General features: G+C 49.8%; 1 protein-coding gene across 3 annotated transcripts in view; it reads left to right on the forward strand.

Annotated features, from left to right (window-relative positions):
- LOC123992488 (small G protein signaling modulator 2-like) overlaps positions 1–20,024 on the forward strand; it is a 210,185-nt gene that overhangs the window by 96,289 nt on the left and 93,872 nt on the right. For all 3 annotated transcript variants that reach the window (XM_046293656.1, XM_046293657.1, XM_046293658.1), the window contains exon 3: positions 5,301–5,469. In XM_046293656.1, the coding sequence (XP_046149612.1) occupies positions 5,301–5,469 (169 nt within the window). The remainder of the gene's footprint in view (positions 1–5,300; positions 5,470–20,024) is intronic.

The following is a 20,024-nucleotide window of genomic DNA, read 5'->3' on the forward strand; positions in this document are numbered from 1 at the left end:
AGAAAAGTGTATTAAATAACAGTGCATTGAATAATAGTATATTAAAGAACAGGATTTTAAAGAACAGTGTATTGTCGTGTCTTTACTATCATTAACTGAAGACTTCTGTTTTTTATCAAAGATTCTCTGTAATTAGCATTTTGTGATTAACTAATCTGATTAACTAGGCAAATGTAATTAACTAGGAAGTCGGGGCACCAAGGAAAATAATCAGATTACAAAGTTATAATTTTAATATCTGATCAATTAGTCTTCTCAGTTAATTATTTATTTATTTTACCTCACGTTAGTCTCATTCCAAACGTCGTAAATGGTTGGTTATCTGCCCAAACCCAGTCTTCACTACGAGTCATCCATACATCAATTGTCGTAAAATCATTTATTTACTAACTAAGTAATTCACAGCATAAACAAATAGTTACAAGGAAATGATAACGGAGTTTCCCTAGTGGGATAAACCGGCATCGCTGCTTGGTGTACAAAAGGGAAGTGTGGGTCGACTGAGATAAGACAACACACAGTTGATAATTATAACAATTGAAATGCTAATCCTTTGCACATGAACGCTCACTCATTCGGGAACAATTACAATCAATATATATATTTACGCTCAGTGTGTCGTCGGGGTCTCTGTTGAAAAGATTGTTTCTGTTGGAGAGTCTGTCCGTCCTCGCTCTCTCGTTTAGAATGGATAGTTCAGAGTGACATTTAGTCATGTCGTTATAGAATAGATGTTTCGGCGGTTGTCGGTCTTCACATTCAATGATACCGAATTCCTAGCTGCAGACGAGTAATTAATATCAAAGACTTGTTCTTATTCTGTCGGTATCAATAGTCTAAGAGTTTAACCACGTGGTATGGTTAAAAGATTCAGCAGTCTGGTCTCAAACCTTGGCCCTCTCGTTATCGAGGTAAGCTGGTCTGCATCCTTTGTCCTCTCATAATTGAGGGAAACATGGTCTGTTGAGAAATTCTCAAGGTGGGGGTTTTATTCGGAATCGTAGAAAAAGCTGTCTCATGACTGTGCTAACTGTGCTCATGGGCGGTCCTCTGATTTAGTTAAACTCAAAAGGGAATTGGAGTTTCCTTCATTAAACAGTCCAAAATCACATTACACAATTTTGCAAACAGTATCATTCTCACTCATTCATCTTATACAACAATTAGATGTAAACCTCATATCTGAGGCTATTATATAAACAGCGTTATGGTAATGTGGCCGTATTTCCTCCCACGAGTTTCACAAAATTGTACCAAACGGACCAGTTCGTAGCTGGATTCTTCACCCATCTTTTATACCGTCTCCAGAACATAAATGTTGTTCGGACCTCTAGTTCTGTGAGGTGGAATAAAATTGGTTCTCTTCTATGAAAACTATACTCTCTCTCTATACTGTGGCCATGAGGAGATAATCTCCTCCAGGAATTTACGACCTATCTCTGACCACAGCAGCCTGGGTGTAGGAGACAGGGAGAGGGGGATGGGGCTTGCTGTATCCAAAGAGGGCAATGTCATGACAGTATTAAAGAGCAGGATATTAAAGAACACTGTATTAAAGAACAGTGTATTAAAAAACAGAATATTTGTCACGCCCTGACCATAAAGAGCTGTTTATTCTCTATGTTGATTAGGTCGGGGTGTGATTATGTTTTTTAAAATGTTTTATTTATTTCACCTTTATTTAACCAGGTAGGCTAGTTGAGAACACCTTTATTTAACCAGGTAGGCTAGTTGAGAACAAGTTCTCATTTGCAACTGCGACCTGGCCAAAATAAAGCATAGCAGTGTGAATAGACAACACAGAGTTACACATGGAGTAAACAATTAACAAGTCAATAACACAGTAGGAAAAAAAGGGGGAGTCTATATACATTGTGTGCAAAAGGCATGAGGAGGTAGGCGAATAATTACAATTTTGCAGATTAACACTGGAGTGATAAATGATCAGATGGTCATGTACAGGTCGAGATATTGGTGTGCAAAAGAGCAGAAAAGTAAATAAATAAAAAACAGTATGGGGATGAGGTAGGTAAAAAGGGGTGGGGTATTAACCGATAGACTATGTACAGCTGCAGTGATCGGTTAGCTGCTCAGATAGCAGATGTTTGAAGTTGGTGAGGGAAATAAAAGTCTCCAACTTCAGGGATTTTTGCAATTTGTTCCAGTCACAGGCAGCAGAATAACTGGAACGAAAGACGGCCATATGAGGTGTTGGCTTTAGGGATGATCAGTGAGATACACCTGCTGGAGCGCGTGCTACGGATGGGTGTTGCCATCGTGACCAGTGAACTGAGATAAGGCAGAGCTTTACCTAGCATGGACTTGTAGATGACCTGGAGCCAGTGGGTCTGGCGACGAATATGTAGCGAGGGCCAGCCGACTAGAGCATACAAGTCACAGTGGTGGGTGGTATAAGGTGCTTTAGTGACAAAACGGATGGCACTGGTTGGATTAGCTAGGTGAATTGTATGTCTATGTTGGCCTGGTGTGGTTCCCAATCAGAGGCAGCTGTTTATCGTTGTCTCTGATTGAGGATCATATTTAGGTAGCCATTTCCCCTGTCACGTTCTAACCTTAGTTCCTTTGTTTTGACTTTCTTTTAGTATGGTCAGGGCGTTAGTTGGGGTGGGCAGTCTATGTTCTAGGTATAGTTGCCTGCAAGCACTATTTTGAGCTTCACGTTTCGTTTATTCGCTTTATTGTTTTTGTTTTTTGAGTTTTCTCTTCCTAATAAAAGGGATGGAAAACATATCACGCTGCATCTTGGTCAAAGAACAGGATATTAAAGAACAGGATATTAAAGAACAGGATATTAAAGAACAGGATATTAAATGACAGGATATTAAGGAACAGGATATTAAGGACAGGATATTAAAGAACATGATATTAAAGAACAGGATATTAAGTAACAGGATATTAAAGAGCATGATATTAAGGAACAGGATATTAAGAAACAGGATATTAAGAAACAGGGAACAGGATATTAAGGAACAGGATATTAAGAAACAGGATATTAAGAAACAGGATATTAAGAAACAGGATATTAAGGAACAGGATATTATGTAACAGTATATTAAAGAAATTGATATTAAGGAACAGGATATTAAGGAACAGGATATTAAGAAACAGGATATTAAGGAACAGGATATTAAGAAACAGGATATTAAGTAACAGTATATTAAAGAGTAGGATATTAGAACAGGATATTAAAGAAATGGATATTAAGTAACAGGATATTAAGGAACTGGATTTTCAGGAGCAGGATATTAAATAACAGGATGTTAAAACTTCTTATGGCTGGGGGCAGTATTCAGTAGCGTGGATGAATAATGTGCCCAGAGTAAACTGCCTGCTACTCAGGCACAGTTGCTAATATATGCATATTATTAGTAGATTTGGATAGAAAACACGTTAGAAAGTTTCTAAAACTGTTTGAATAATGTCTGTGACTATAACAGAACTTATAGGCAGACACAAACCTGACAGAAAAATCCAACCAGGAAGTGGGAAATCTGAGGTTTGTAGTTTTTGGTTTACTGGGCTAAACGTGCGAACAAAAACAAGGTATTTGGACATAAATGATGGACTTTATCGAACAAATCAAACATTTATTACTGGGATTCCTGGGAGTGCATTTTGATGAAGATCATCAAAGGTAAGTTAAAGAATATTTATAATGTTATTTCTGACTTCTGTTGACTCTACAACATGGTGGATATCTGTATGGCTTGATTTGTTGTCGGCGTTTTTGAAATCTGACACAGCGGTTGCATTAAGGAGTGTATCTATAATGTATATATAATGCCATGCATAATAGTTGTATCTTTGATCAATGTTTGGTGTGCAGCCTTTTGTCGTAAAGCCTTTTTGGAATCAGACACTGTGGTGGGATTAACAACAAGTTTATCTTTAAAATGGTGTAAAATACTTGTATGTTTGAGGAATTTTAATTATGAGATTTCTGTTGTTTTGAATTTGGCGCCCTGCACTTTCACTGGCTGTTGTCATAGCGATCCCGTTAGCGGGATTCAAGCCATAAGAAGTTTTAACAACAGGATAGTAACTAATAGGGTATTAAATAAAAGTGCATTCAAGAAGAGTGTTTTTATCTGGGATTTCCGTTCTACTTCCTCTGTCTACCTCCACGTGCGAGTTGCAGCGCTTTTAGGTTATCTATCCGTCTGTAAGGATTCTCTCACAGCTCCACCTCTCTTCCCTCCTTCCCAACTTTCTTCCTCCACCTCTCTTCCTCCACCTCTCATCCTCCACCTCTCTTCCTCCACCTCTCTTCCTCCAACTTTCTTCCTCCACCTCTCTTCCTCCACCACTCTTCCTCCACCTCTCTTCCTCCACCACTCTTCCTCCACCTCTCTCCCTCCACCTCTCTCCCTCCACCTCTCTTCCTCCACCTCTCTTCCTCCACCTCTCTTCCTCCACCTCTCTTCCTCCACCTCTCTTCCTCCACCTCTCTTCCTCCACCTCTCTTCCTCCACCTCTCTCCCTCCACCTCTCTTCCTCCACCTCTCTTCCTCCATCTTTCTGTCTTCACTCTCTCCTGTTTCATCTTTCTCCCTCTTTCGTTCCTCTCTCCCTCTTCCTCCTCCCTTTCTCTTTCTCCCTTTTGTCATCTCTCCTCTTTCACCCTCATCCTCTTTGCTGCTCTCCATCCATCTCTCTCTTTCCCTCTCTCTTTCCCTCTATCACCCTCACCCTCTTTGCTGCTCTCCCCTCCCCTCTCTCCTCTTTCACCCTCATCCTCTTTGCTGCTCTCCATCCATCTCTCTCTTTCCCTCTCTCTTTCCCTCTATCACCCTCATCCTCTTTGCTGCTCTCCATCCATCTCTCTCTTTCCCTCTCTCTTTCCCTCTATCACCCTCACCCTCTTTGCTGCTCTCCCCTCCCCTCTCTCCTCTTTCACCCTCATCCTCTTTGCTGCTCTCCATCCATCTCTCTCTTTCCCTCTCTCTTTCCCTCTATCACCCTCACCCTCTTTGCTGCTCTCCCCTCCCCTCTCTCCTCTTTCACCCTCATCCTCTTTGCTGCTCTCCATCCATCTCTCTCTTTCCCTCTATCACCCTCATCCTCTTTGCTGCTCTCCCCTCCCCTCTCTCTTTCCCTCTCTCCTTTTTCACCCTCACCTCATCCTCTGCTGGGGAGAATAAGATGATATGCGAAAGACATATTTCTGTTGCTCGTGTAGTAAATGGACAATAAAGTAATCTTCCCTCCCTCTCCCTCTCTCTATCCCTCCCTCCCTCTCCCTCTCTCTATCCCTCTCTCCCTCTCCCTCTCTCCTCCAGGCACCATCGAGGCGTGTCTGAGCCACCTGTTGAAGCGGCGAGCGGCGGGTTTCCTGCGTAGCGACAAGATCGCAGCCCTTTTCACCAAGATCGGCAAGGTCAACGCCACGGCGGGAGAGGTGTGTCAGAAGGTCCAGGAGCAGCTCACACAGCAGGCAGAGGTCACCAGGTACCGATTGACCTACTCTATGACCTTCGAACTTTTACCCCTTACACCTGACCTCATAGCACTACCATCCAAAACCACAGCCGGAGAAATACAGGAAAAATATGGGAATTCAGTGATGTGGTATTATGTAGCTATACATCTATGGTCTCATGTTTTACTTCCCTATTTACACACCTGCACTGACAGTGTAGCATGGTAAATCCACACAGTGAAGAGACAGTGTAGCATGGTAAAACCACACAGTGAAGAGACAGTGTAGCATGGTAAAACCACACAGTGAAGAGACAGTGTAGCATGGTAAATCCACACAGTGAAGAGACAGTGTAGCATGGTAAAACCACACAGTGAAGAGACAGTGTAGCATGGTAAAATCACACAGGGTGGTCACCCATAAAATTATTAAATTAATTCAAAAGTTATACAAACATGTCCAAACCCCTTGTCTCTACCATATATGGTTAAAAAGTTACCGATGATTTACTCTATGAGAATTTAGCAGGATTTAGAATGAATGGAATGACATCACAGCATGATCAAAATGTGGTGACTGCTCCATAGAACCCTGTGACACTGCTCCATAGAACCCTGTGACACTGCTCCATAGAACCCTGTGACACTGCTCCATAGAACCCTGTGACACTGCTCCATAGAACCCTGTGACACTGCTCCATAGAACCCTGTGACACTGCTCCATAGAACCCTGTGACACTGCTCCATAGAACCATGTGACTGCTCCATAGAACCCTGTGACACTGCTCCATAGAACCCTGTGACACTGCTCCATAGAACCCTGTGACACTGCTCCATAGAACCCTGTGACACTGCTCCATAGAACCCTGTGACACTGCTCCATAGAACCCTGTGACACTGCTCCATAGAACCATGTGACACTGCTCTATAGAACCATGTGACACTGCTCCATAGAACCCTGTGACACTGCTCCATAGAACCCCATGACTGCTCCATAGAACCCTGTGACACTGCTCCATAGAACCCTGTGACACTGCTCCATAGAACCCTGTGACACTGCTCCATAGAACCCTGTGACACTGCTCCATAGAACCCTGTGACTGCTCCATAGAACCCTGTGACACTGCTCCATAGAACCCTGTGACCATAGAACCCTGTGACTGCTTCATAGAACCATGTGATACTGCTCCATAGAACCCTGTGACACTGCTCCATAGAACCATGTGACACTGCTCCATAGAACCCTGTGACTGCTCCACAGAACCCTGTGACACTGCTCCATAGAACCATGTGACACTGCTCCATAGAACCATGTGACACTGCTCCATAGAACCATGTGACTGCTCCATAGAACCCTGTGACACTGCTCCATAGAACCCTGTGACACTGCTCCATAGAACCCTGTGACACTGCTCCATAGAACCCTGTGATACTGCTCCATAGAACCCTGTGACACTGCTCCATAGAACTCTGTGACTGCTCCATAGAACCCTGTGACACTGCTCCATAGAACCATGTGACACTGCTCCATAGAACCCTGTGATACTGCTCCATAGAACCCTGTGACACTGCTCCATAGAACTCTGTGACTGCTCCATAGAACCCTGTGACACTGCTCCATAGAACCCTGTGATACTGCTCCATAGAACCCTGTGATACTGCTCCATAGAACCCTATGACACTGCTCCATAGAACCCTATGACACTGCTCCATAGAACCCTGTGATACTGCTCCATAGAACCATGTGACACTGCTCCATAGAACTCTGTGACTGCTCCATAGAACCCTGTGACACTGCTCCATAGAACCATGTGACACTGCTCCATAGAACTGTGACACTGCTCCATAGAACCCTGTGACACTGCTCCATAGAACCCTGTGACACTGCTCCATAGAACCCTGTGATACTGCTCCATAGAACCCTATGACACTGCTCCATAGAACTCTGTGACTGCTCCATAGAACCCTATGACACTGCTCCATAGAACCCTATGACACTGCTCCATAGAACTCTGTGACACTGCCCCATAGAACCCTGTGATACTGCTCCATAGAACCCTATGACACTGCTCCATAGAACCCTGTGACACTGCTCCATAGAACCCTGTGACACTGCTCCATAGAACCCTGTGACACTGCTCCATAGAACCCTGTGACACTGCTCCATAGAACTCTGTGACTGCTCCATAGAACCCTGTGACACTGCTCCATAGAACCCTGTGACCATAGAACCCTGTGACTGCTCCATAGAACCCCGTGACACTGATCCATAGAACCCTGTGACACTGATCCATAGAACCCTGTGACACTGATCCATAGAACCCTGTGACACTGATCCATAGAACCCTGTGACACTGATCCATAGAACCCTGTGACACTGATCCATAGAACCCTGTGACTGCTCCATAGAACCCTATGACTGCTCCATAGAACTCTGTGACACTGCTCCATAGAACCCGGTGACCATAGAACCCTGTGACACTGCTCCATAGAACCCGGTGACCATAGAACCCTGTGACTGCTCCATAGAACCCCGTGACACTGATCCATAGAACCCTGTGACACTGCTCCATAGAACCCCGTGACACTGATCCATAGAACCCTGTGACACTGCTCCATAGAACCCTGTGACACTGATCCATAGAACCCTGTGACACTGCCCCATAGAACCCTGTGACACTGCTCCATAGAACCCTGTGACACTGCTCCATAGAACCCCGTGACACTGATCCATAGAACCCTGTGACACTTCTCCATAGAACCCTGTGACACTGCTCCATAGAACCCTGTGACACTGCTCCATAGAACCCCGTGACACTGATCCATAGAACCCTGTGACACTGCTCCATAGAACCCCGTGACACTGATCCATAGAACCATGTGACACTGCTCCATAGAACCCCGTGACACTGCTCCATAGAACCCTATGACACTGATCCATAGAACCCTGTGACACTGCTCCATAGAACCCTGTGATACTGCTCCATAGAACCCTGTGACACTGATCCATAGAACCCTGTGACACTGCTCCATAGAACCCTGTGACCATAGAACCCTGTGATACTGCTCCATAGAACCCTGTGACACTGTTCCGAGGCAGAACTGAGCTAACTTCGAATGTCAACTGACAAGTTAACAATATAAAATATCAAGTAATCAGAAAACCAAGACAGCTAGTCCGGGAAAGATTTCAGGAAATATTCACAAGCATGTGTTTGCGGGAAAAATAAGCTGACGTTTTATCATGTCTTTTTCTAAATGAAATCCACTGAATACAAAACTAAATGGGGACTAAATATATATTTATTTACAAAGATAACAGACTGAATTTCAATATCCACTTTCTGTGGAGACAACCTGTTCCTGTTTTCATTGTGTCTTTCCCTTTAAATCGCCATAGAAACGGCCCCTCTCAATGTAGATTGATTGCGGTTACAGACAATGAAAGCCAAGGATCTGGAGGTGGAAATGACAAAAGTATCAAGTTGATTTTGATTGGTCCAACCAGCTGTAAATGACTTCGAATGGTACCACCTCCCAATACCAAATATGGAAGAGATACAACTGAGAGTGGTGCAGTCTTAACTCTCAACGGTCACAGCAAATGAACGTTCTTTATTTCATCAACACTGTCAAGTACAGGTATATTAACGTTATAATATTATAGAGAATAATCTAATGATTCATTCTAGGTCATTTATAATGACATGGGGCAAAGAAAACAATGTTTTGACACTTTCATTTCCTAGCACCCTCTTGAATTGCCTGGTTTTTCTCTACATTGTACAGCAGTGAGTGAACACCCTCTACACAGTGAAGAAGACTAACTAAATCAATATTGGGGAGTCTCTTCCTACACCTGTCCAGGTGTGTGTTTACCCAAGCCCAGCGTCTATTTGTGTGTACACACACACACACACTTCGATAAGCTGCTACACATGGCCACTGAGCACTCTGGGACTGAGAGGGAAGCTGGGCTTAATGGAGGAAGAGATGGGGGGAGGGGGAGGGGGTTGGGGCAGAGAACACACACACACTTCGATAAGCTGCTACACATGGCCACTGAGCACTCTGGGACTGAGAGGGAAGCTGGGTTTAATGGAGGAAGAGATGGGGGGAAGGGGTTGGGGCAGAGAACACACATACACTCTCTTCCTGTATCTCCTCCCTCCTCCTCTCATCTTGTCTTGTTGCAGTCATACAGCTGTGAATGTAGAAACAGAATATGCAGATTCTATTGTAGATTGTTGTAGAGTGATGTGGTTCTACTAGTGTGCCTGTGGTGACTGGGGCTTTGTCCCAAATGAAATGTTTTTTAGTGGTATATAGCTGTATCGCCCCCCGAGTCCCCCCTCCAATAACACATCACACTCAATCTCCCCGCACACCCCCTCCAATAACACATCACACTCAATCTCCCCGAACCCCTCCAACCCCACAACACACCTCTCCATCACCTCCCCACCTCTCCTCCCACAACCCCCCTCACCTCTCCTCCCCCACCTCTCTCCTCACCCACCACACCTCTCCTCTCCTCCCCCACTTCTCCTCCCCACCACACCTCTCCTCCCCCACTTCTCCTCCCACCCACCTCTCCTCCCCCACCTCTCCTCTCCTCCCACACCTCTCCTCTCCTCCCACCCACCTCTCCTCTCCTCCCACACCCACCACACCTCTCCCCCACCTCTCCTCCCACACCTCTCCTCACCTCCCCCACCGCACCTCTTCTCTCCTCTCCTCACCTCCCCCACCTCTCCTCTCCTCCCCCACCTCTCCTCCCACACCACATCTCTCCTCACCCACCACACCTCTCCCCCTCACCCACCACCTCTCCTCCCCCCACCCTCTCCTCACCCACCACACCTCTCCTCACCCACCACCCCTCTCCTCTCCTCCCACACCTCTCCTCACCTCCCCCACCGCACCTCTCCTCTCCTCCCCCACCGCACCCCTCCTCACCTCCCCCACCTCTCCTCACCCATCACACCTCTCTCCTCACCCACCACACCCTCCCCCCACCTCTCCTCACCCACCACACCTCTCCTCACCTCCCCCACCTCTCCTCACCCACCACACCTCTCCTCACCTCCCCCACCTCCCCACCCACCACACCTCCCCCACCTCTCCCTCCCCACCACACCTCTCCTCACCTCCCCCACCGCATTTCTCCTCTCCTCTCCTCACCTCCCCCATCTCTCCTCTCCTCCCCCACCTCTCCTCCCACACCACATCTCTCCTCACCCACCCACCTCTCCTCACCCACCACACCTCTCCTCCCGACCTCTCCTCACCCACCACACCTCTCCTCACCTCACCACCCCTCTCCTCTCCTCCCACACCTCTCCTCACCTCCCCCACCGCACCTCTCCTCTCCTCCCCCACCTCTCCTCCCACACCACACCTCTCCTCACCTCCCCCATCTCGCCTCACCCCCCCCCACCACACCTCTCCTCTCCCCCACACCTCTCCTCGACCACCACATCTCTCCTCACCTCCCCCACCGCACCTCTCATCACCTCCCCCACCTCTCCTCACCTCCCCCACCTCTCCTCTCCTCCCCCACCGCACCTCTCCTCTCCTCTCCTCCCCCACCACACCTCTCCTCACCTCCACCACCTCTCCTTTCCTCCCCCACCACATCTCTCCTCTCCTCACCTCCCCCACCGCACCTCTCCTCAGCTCCCCCACCTCTCCTCTCCTCCCCCACCGCACCTCTCCTCACCTCTCCCTCTCCTCTCCTCTCCTCTCCTCTCCTCACCTCCCCCTCCGCACCTCTCCTCAGCTCCCCCACCTCTCCTCACCTCCCCCACTGCACCTTTCCTCACCTCTCCTCACCTCCCCCTCCGCACATCTCCTCTCCTCTCCTTTCCTCACCTCCCCCATCTCTCCTCACCTCCCCCACCAGCACCTCTCCTCTCCTCCCCCACCTCTCCTCTCCTCACCTCCCCTCCGCACCTCTCCTCTCCTCACCTCCCCACCGCACCTCTCCTCTCCTCACCTCCCCCACCGCACCTCTCCTCACCTCCCCCATCTCTCCTCTCCTCACCTCCCCCAACTCTCCTCACCTCCCCCACCTCTCCTCACCTCTCCTCACCTCCCCCACCGCACCTCTCCTCACCTCCCCCCACCTTCCACTCTCCTTCCCTTTATTAAAAATAATTTAACCTTTATTTAACTAGGCAAGTCAGTTAAGAACCAATTCTTATTTACAATGACGGCCTACCCTAGCTGCCCTATGGGACTCCCAATCACGGCCAGATGTGATACAGCCTGGATTCGAACCAGGGACTGTAGTGACTCCTCTTGCACTGAGATGCAGTGCCTTAGACCGCTGCACCCTTCACCCATCCTGCCTCTCCTTCCCCTCAACCATCCTCTCCTGTCCTTCCCCACTTCTCCTCCCCCATCTTCCCCTCTCATCCCCCCTCAGTTCTCCTTCCCCCTCACTCATCCTCAGGACTCCATTGCTCGGTTACTCCCGTTGCCATGGCGACATCATCATTGTACCGTGACCATCATCGCTGGCGAGAGAAAGAGAAAAAGGGAGAGGAGGAGAGAGATAAGAAAGAGAGAGAGGAATGTGAGAAGAACAGACAGATGAGAGAGGTGAGAGTGTGTGAGATAGCAGAGAGAGAGAAGAGAAAAGAGAAAGATTTTTATTTTATTGAGAAAAAAAATCTTTATTTGGCCCAAATACTTACATCATTAAAACAAACTTTATTTCGTTTTAACAGACTGGAAAGTTAAAATCAAGCCCCCCCCATCCACCACACATAGAACCCCCCTGACGCCCCATACCCCAACAAAGTCCCCCATAGACAGTTCACCAGCCCCCCATAGACAGTTCACCAGCCCCCCCATAGACAGTTCACCAGCCCCCCATAGACAGTTCACCCCCCCATAGACAGTTCACCAGCACCCCCCATAGACAGTTCACCACCCCCCATAGAAAGTTCACCAGCCCCCCATAGACAGTTCACCAGCCCCCCATAGACAGTTCACCAGCCCCCCATAGACAGTTCAGACCCCCCAGAGCCCCCCCCATAGACAGTTCACCAGACCCCCCCCCATAGACAGTTCACCAGTTCACCCCCCCATAGACAGTTCAGCCCCCCCATAGACAGTTCACCCCCCCATAGACAGTTCACCAGCCCCCCCCCCCCATAGACAGTTCACCAGCCCCCCCATAGACAGTTCAGTCCCCCCCCATAGACAGTTCACCAGCCCCCCAAAGACAGTTCAGCCCCCCATAGACAGTTCACCCCCCCAGTTAGACAGTTCACCAGCCCCCCATAGACAGTTCACCAGCCCCCCCATAGACAGTTCACCAGTTCACCCCCCCATAGACAGTTCACCAGCCCCCCCCATAGACAGTTCACCAGCCCCCCCCCATAGACAGTTCACCAGCCCCCCATAGACAGTTCACCAGCCCCCCATAGACAGTTCACCAGCCCCCCCCATAGACAGTTCAGCCCCCCCATAGACAGCCCCCATAGACAGTTCACCAGCCCCCCCATAAACAGTTCACCAGCCCCCCCCCAAAAACAGTTCAGCCCCCATAGACAGTTCACCAGCCCCCCATAGACAGTTCACCAGCCCCCCCCCATAGACAGTACAGACAGCAGCCCCCCATAGACAGTTCACCAGCCCCCCATAGACAGTTCACCCCCCCCAAAGACAGTTCACCAGCCCCCCATAGACAGTTCACCAGCCCCCCCCATAGACAGTTCACAGTTCACCAGCCCCCCAGTTTCCCCCCATAGACAGTTCACCAGCCCCCCCATAGACAGTTCACCAGCCCCCCCCCATAGACAGTTCACCAGCCCCCCATAGACAGTTCAGCCCCCCATAGACAGCCCCCCATAGACAGTTCACCAGCCCCCCCATAGACAGTTCACCAGCCCCCCATAGACAGTTCACCAGCCCCCCCCCAGTTCCCATAGACAGTTCACCAGCCCCCCCATAGACAGTTCACCAGCCCCCCATAGACAGTTCATAGACAGTTCACCAGCCCCCATAGACAGTTCACCAGCCCCCCCCATAGACAGTTCACCAGCCCCCCCCATAGACAGTTCACCAGCCCCCCATAGACAGTTCACCAGCCCCCCCCCCATAGACAGTTCACCAGCCCCCTGATAGACAGTTCACCAGCCCCCCATAGACAGTTCAGCCCCCATAGACAGTTCACCCCCCCATAGACAGTTCACCAGCCCCCCCATAGACAGTTCACCAGCCCCCCCATAGACAGTTCACCAGCCCCCCCATAGACAGTTCACCAGCCCCCCATAGACAGTTTCAGCCCCCCATAGACAGTTCACCAGCCCCCCCCCCATAGACAGTTCACCAGCCCCCCATAGACAGTTCACCAGCCCCCATAGACAGTTCACCAGCCCCCCCATAGACAGTTCACCAGCCCCCCCATAGACAGTTCACCAACCCCCCATAGACAGTTCACCAGCCCCCCCATAGACAGTTCACCAGCCCCCCCCATAGACAGTTCAGACCCCCATAGACAGTTCACCCCCCCCATAGACAGTTCACCCCCCCCCCATAGACAGTTCACCAGCCCCCCATAGACAGTTCACCAGCCCCCCATAGACAGTTCACCAGCCCCCATAGACAGTTCACCAGCCCCCCCCATAGACAGTTCACCAGCCCCCATAGACCCCCCCCCATAGACAGTTCACCAGCCCCCATAGACAGTTCACCAGCCCCCCCATAGACAGTTCCCCAGACAGTTCACCAGCTCCCCATAGACAGTTCCCCCCATAGACAGTTCACCAGCCCCCCATAGACAGTTCACCAGCCCCCCCCCCATAGAGACAGTTAGACCAGCCCCCATAGACAGTTCACCAGCCCCCATAGACAGTTCACCAGACCATAGACAGTTCACCAGCCCCCCATAGACCCCCCATAGACAGTTCACCTGTTCCCCCCATAGACATTTCACCAGCCCCCCCATAGACAGTTCACCAGCCCCCCATAGACAGTTCACCAGCTCCCCCCATAGACAGTTCACCAGCCCCCCCCCATAGACAGTTCACCAGCCCCCCATAGACAGTTCACCAGCCCCCCATAGACAGTTCACCAGCCCCCCCCCATAGACAGTTCACCAGCCCCCCCCCATAGACAGTTCGACCAGCCCCCCCATAGACAGTTCACCCCCCATAGACAGTTCAGCCCCCCATAGACAGTTCACCCCCCCATAGACAGTTCACCCCCCCATAGACAGTTCACCAGCCCCCCATAGACAGTTCACCAGCCCCCCCCCATAGACAGTTCACCAGCCCCCCCATAGACAGTTCACCAGTCCCCCCCCATAGACAGTTCACCAGCCCCCCCCCCCCCATAGACAGTTCACCAGCCCCCCCCATAGACAGTTCACCAGCCCCCCCCATAGACAGTTCAGTTCACCAGCCCCCCATAGACAGTTCACCAGCCCCCCATAGACAGTTCACCAGCCCCCCATAGACAGTTCACCAGCCCCCCATAGACAGTTCACCAGCCCCCCATAGACAGTTCAGCCCCCCAGCCCCCCATAGACAGTTCACCAGCCCCCCCCCCCATAGACAGTTCACCAGCCCCCCCATAGACAGTTCACCAGCCCCACCAGACAGTTCCCCCCATAGAAAGTTCACCCCCCCCCATAGACAGTTCACCAGCCCCCCCCATAGACAGATCACCAGCCCCCCATAGACAGTTCACCAGCCCCCCCCCATAGACAGTTCACCAGCCCCCCCCCATAGACAGTTCACCAGCCCCCCCCCATAGACAGTTCACCAGCCCCCCCCATAGACAGTTCACCAGCCCCCTGAAAAACAGTTCACCAACCCCCCATAGACAGTTCACCAGCCCCCCCCATAGACAGTTCACCAGCCCCCCATAGACAGTTCACCAGCCCCCCCCCAGTTCACCCCCCCATAGACAGTTCAGCCCCCCCATAGACCCCCCCATAGACAGTTCACCAGCCCCCCATAGACAGTTCACCCCCCCATAGACAGTTCACCAGCCCCCCATAGACAGTTCAGCCCCCCCAGACCCAGCCCCCCATAGACAGTTCACCAGCCCCCCCCCACCCCCCCATAGACAGTTCACCAGCCCCCCCATAGACAGTTCACCAGCCCCCCCATAGACAGTTCACCAGCCCCCCATAGACAGTTCACCAGCCCCCCCATAGACAGTTCACCAGCCCCCCATAGACAGTTCACCAGCCCCCCCCATAGACAGTTCACCAGCCCCCCATAGACAGTTCACCAGCCCCCCCCCCATAGACAGTTCACCAGCCCCCCCATAGACAGTTCCCCCCCATAGACAGTTCACCAGCCCCCATAGACAGTTCACCAGCCCCCATAGAGACAGTTCACCATAGACAGTTCCCCCCATAGACAGTTCACCAGCCCCCCCATAGACAGTTCAGACAGTTCCCCCCCATAGACAGTTCACCAGCCCCCCATAGACAGTTCACCAGCCCCCCCCCATAGACAGTTCACCAGCCCCCCATAGACAGTTCACCAGCCCCCCCCAGTTAGACAGTTCACCAGCCCCCCATAGACAGTTCACCAGCCCCCCCCCATAGACAGTTCACCAGCCCCCCATAGACAGTTCACCAGCCCCCCATAGACAGCCCCCCATAGACAGTTCACCAGCCCCCCCCCATAGACAGTTCACCAGCCCCCCTCATAGACAGTTCACCAGCCCCCCCATAGACAGTTCACCAGCCCCCATAGACAGTTCACCAGCCCCCCTCCATTGACAGTTCACCAGCCCCCCCCCATAGACAGTTCACCAGCCCCCCATAGACAGTTCACCAGCCCCCCCCAATAGACAGTTTCAGCCCAGCCCCCCCCCCATAGACAGTTCACCAGCCCCCCATACACAGTTCACCAGTTCACCCCCCCCCCCATACACAGTTCACCAGCCCCCCATAGACAGTTCACCACCCCCCCCCATAGACAATTCACCAGCCCCCCCATAGACAATTCACCAGCCCCCCCCCCATAGACATGCTCCAGTTTTAGACAGTTAACCAACCCCCCAGTTTTAGACACACACACAAGTCTGGTTCATCCTTGGGAGCAATTTCCTAACACCTGAAGGTACCACATTCATCTGTACAAAAAATAGTACGCAAGTATAAACACCATCTGTCTCCTAGAGATGAACGTACTTTTGTGCGAAAAGTGCTAATCAATTCCAGAACAACAGCAAAGGACCTTGTGAAGATGCTGGAGGAAACAGGTGCAAAAGTATCTATATCCACAGTAAAACGAGTCCTATATCGACATAACCTGAAAGGCCGCTCAGCAAGGAAGGAGCCACTGCTCCAAAACCGCCATAAAAAAAGCCAGACTGCGGTTTGCAACTGCACATGCGGACAAAGATTGTACTTTTTTGGAGACATGTCCTTTGGTCTGATGAAACAAAAATAGAACTGTTTGGCCATAATGACCATCGTTATGTTTGGAGGAAAAAGGGGGAGGCTTACAAGCCAAAGAACACTATCCCAACCGTGAAGCACGGGGGTGGCAGCATCATGTTTTGGGGTGCTTTGCTGCAGGAGGGACTGGTGCACTTCACAAAATAGATGGCATCATGAGGGAGGAAATTATGTGGATATATTGAAGCAACAGTCAGGAAGTTAAAGCTTTGTCGCAAATGGGTCTTCTAAAAGGACAATGACCCCAAGCCTACTTCCAAAGTTGTGGCAAAATGGCATAAGGACAACAACGTCAAGGTATTGGAGTGGCCATCACAAAGCCCTGACCTCAAGCCTATAGAAAATGTGTGGCAGAACTGAAAAAGCATGTGCGAGCAAGGAGGCCTACAAACCTGACTTAGTTACACCAGCTCTGTCAGGAGGAACGGGCCAAAATTCACCAAACTTATTGTGGGAAGCTTGTGGAAGGCTACCCAAAACGTTTGACCCAAGTTAAACAATTTAAAGGCAATGCTACCAAATACTAATTGAGTTTATGTAAACTTCTGACCCACTGGGAATGTGATGAAATAAATAAAAGCTTAAATAAATCACTCTACTATTATTCGGACATTTCACATTCTGAAAATAAAGTGGTGATCCTAACTGACTTAAAACAGGGCATTTCTACTAGGATTAAATGTCAGTTGTGGAGAACTGAGTTTAAATGTATTTGTCTACGGTGTATGTACACTTCTGACTTCAACTGTACATACTCCAGTTTTAGCCCCAGCAACACATCAGACCCCCAGACACCCCCTCAGACACCCCCCTACCCCAGACACCCCTCAGACACCAAGACTCCCCCTCCCCCAGACACCCCCCTCCCCCAGACACCCCCTGTGTATGGGGGCTGGTGTTCCAGCCCCAGAACAATGTTATAGCCCCAGAACCCTGTTATAGTTCCAGAACCCTGTTATAGTTCCAGAACCCTGTTATAGCTCCAGAACCCTGTTATAGTTCCAGAACCCTGTTATAGTTCCAGAACCCTGTTATAGCTCCAGAACCCTGTTCCAGTTCCTGAATCCTGTTCCATCATACACTACAGCCCTCCTATTCCTGTCACTTACTGAACTCATACACTACAGCCCTACTATTCCCGTCACTTACTGAACTCATACACTACAGCCCTCCTATTCCTGTCACTTACTGAACTCATACACTACAACCCTCCTATTCCTGTCACTTACTGAACTCATACACTACAGCCCTCCTATTCCTGTCACTTACTGAACTCATACACTACAGCCCTCCTATTCCTGTCACTTACTGAACTCATACACTACAGCCCTCCTATTCCTGTCACTTACTGAACTCATACACTACAACCCTCCTATTCCCGTCACTTACTGAACTCATACACTACAGCCCTACTATTCCTGTCACTTACTGAACTCATACACTACAACCCTCCTATTCCCGTCACTTACTGAACTCATACACTACAGCCCTACTATTCCCGTCACTTACTGAACTCATACACTACAGCCCTCCTATTCCTGTCACTTACTGAACTCATACACTACAGCCCTCCTATTCCTGTCACTTACTGAACTCATACACTACAGCCCTCCTATTCCTGTCACTTACTGAACTCATACACTACAACCCTCCTATTCCCGTCACTTACTGAACTCATACACTACAGCCCTACTATTCCTGTCACTTACTGAACTCATACACTACAACCCTCCTATTCCCGTCACTTACTGAACTCATACACTACAGCCCTCCTATTCCTGTCTCTTACTGAACTCATACACTACAGCCCTACTATTCCTGTCTCTTACTGAACTCATACACTACAACCCTCCTATTCCCGTCACTTACTGAACTCATACACTACAGCCCTCCTATTCCTGTCTCTTACTGAACTCATACACTACAACCCTCCTATTCCCGTCACTTACTGAACTCATACACTACAGCCCTCCTATTCCTGTCTCTTCCACCAGTTATTGCAGCCCACTCTTGAAGCCTCCATTAAAAGGAATGAAAAGGAAAAGCAAGAAACCCAACAGAGGGAACAGACAAGGGAAAGATATCCCCCTGTGATGCACGATCAGACCCATCACAATGAGACCCACCAGGATCAGACCCATCACAATGAGACCCATCAGGATCAGACCCATCAGGATCAGACCCATCACGATCAGACCCATCACGATCAGACCCATCACGATCAGACCCATCAGGATCAGACCCATCACAATCAGACCCATCAGGATCAGACCCATCAGGATCAGACCCATCACAATGAGACCCATCAGGATCAGACCCATCAGGATCAGACCCATCACAATGAGACCCATCACAATCAGACCCATCACAATGAGACCCATCAGGATCAGACCCATCACAATGAGACCCATCAGGATCAGACCCATCACAATGAGACCCATCAGGATCAGACCCATCAGGATCAGACCCGTCACAATCAGACCCATCACAATGAGACCCATCAGGATCAGACCCATCACAATGAGACCCATCACAATGAGACCCATCACAATGAGACCCATCAGGATCAGACCCATCAGGATCAGACCCATCACAATGAGACCCATCAGGATCAGACCCATCAGGATCAGACCCATCACAATGAGACCCATCACAATCAGACCCATCACAATGAGACCCATCAGGATCAGACCCATCACAATGAGACCCATCAGGATCAGACCCATCACAATGAGACCCATCAGGATCAGACCCATCAGGATCAGACCCGTCACAATCAGACCCATCACAATGAGACCCATCAGGATCAGACCCATCACAATGAGACCCATCAGGATCAGACCCATCACAATGAGACCCATCAGGATCAGACCCATCAGGATCAGACCCGTCACGATCAGACCCATCACAATGAGACCCATCAGGATCAGACCCATCACAATGAGACCCATCACAATGAGACCCATCAGGATCAGACCTGTCACAATGAGACCCATCAGGATCAGACCCATCACAATGAGACCCATCACAATGAGACCCATCAGCATCAGACCCATCAGGATCAGACCCATCAGGATCAGACCCATCACAATCAGACCCGTCACGATCAGACCCATCAGGATCAGACCCATCACAATGAGACCCATCA

This window comes from Oncorhynchus gorbuscha, linkage group LG13, assembly GCF_021184085.1.
Source record: "Oncorhynchus gorbuscha isolate QuinsamMale2020 ecotype Even-year linkage group LG13, OgorEven_v1.0, whole genome shotgun sequence".
Lineage (NCBI taxonomy): Eukaryota > Metazoa > Chordata > Actinopteri > Salmoniformes > Salmonidae > Oncorhynchus > Oncorhynchus gorbuscha.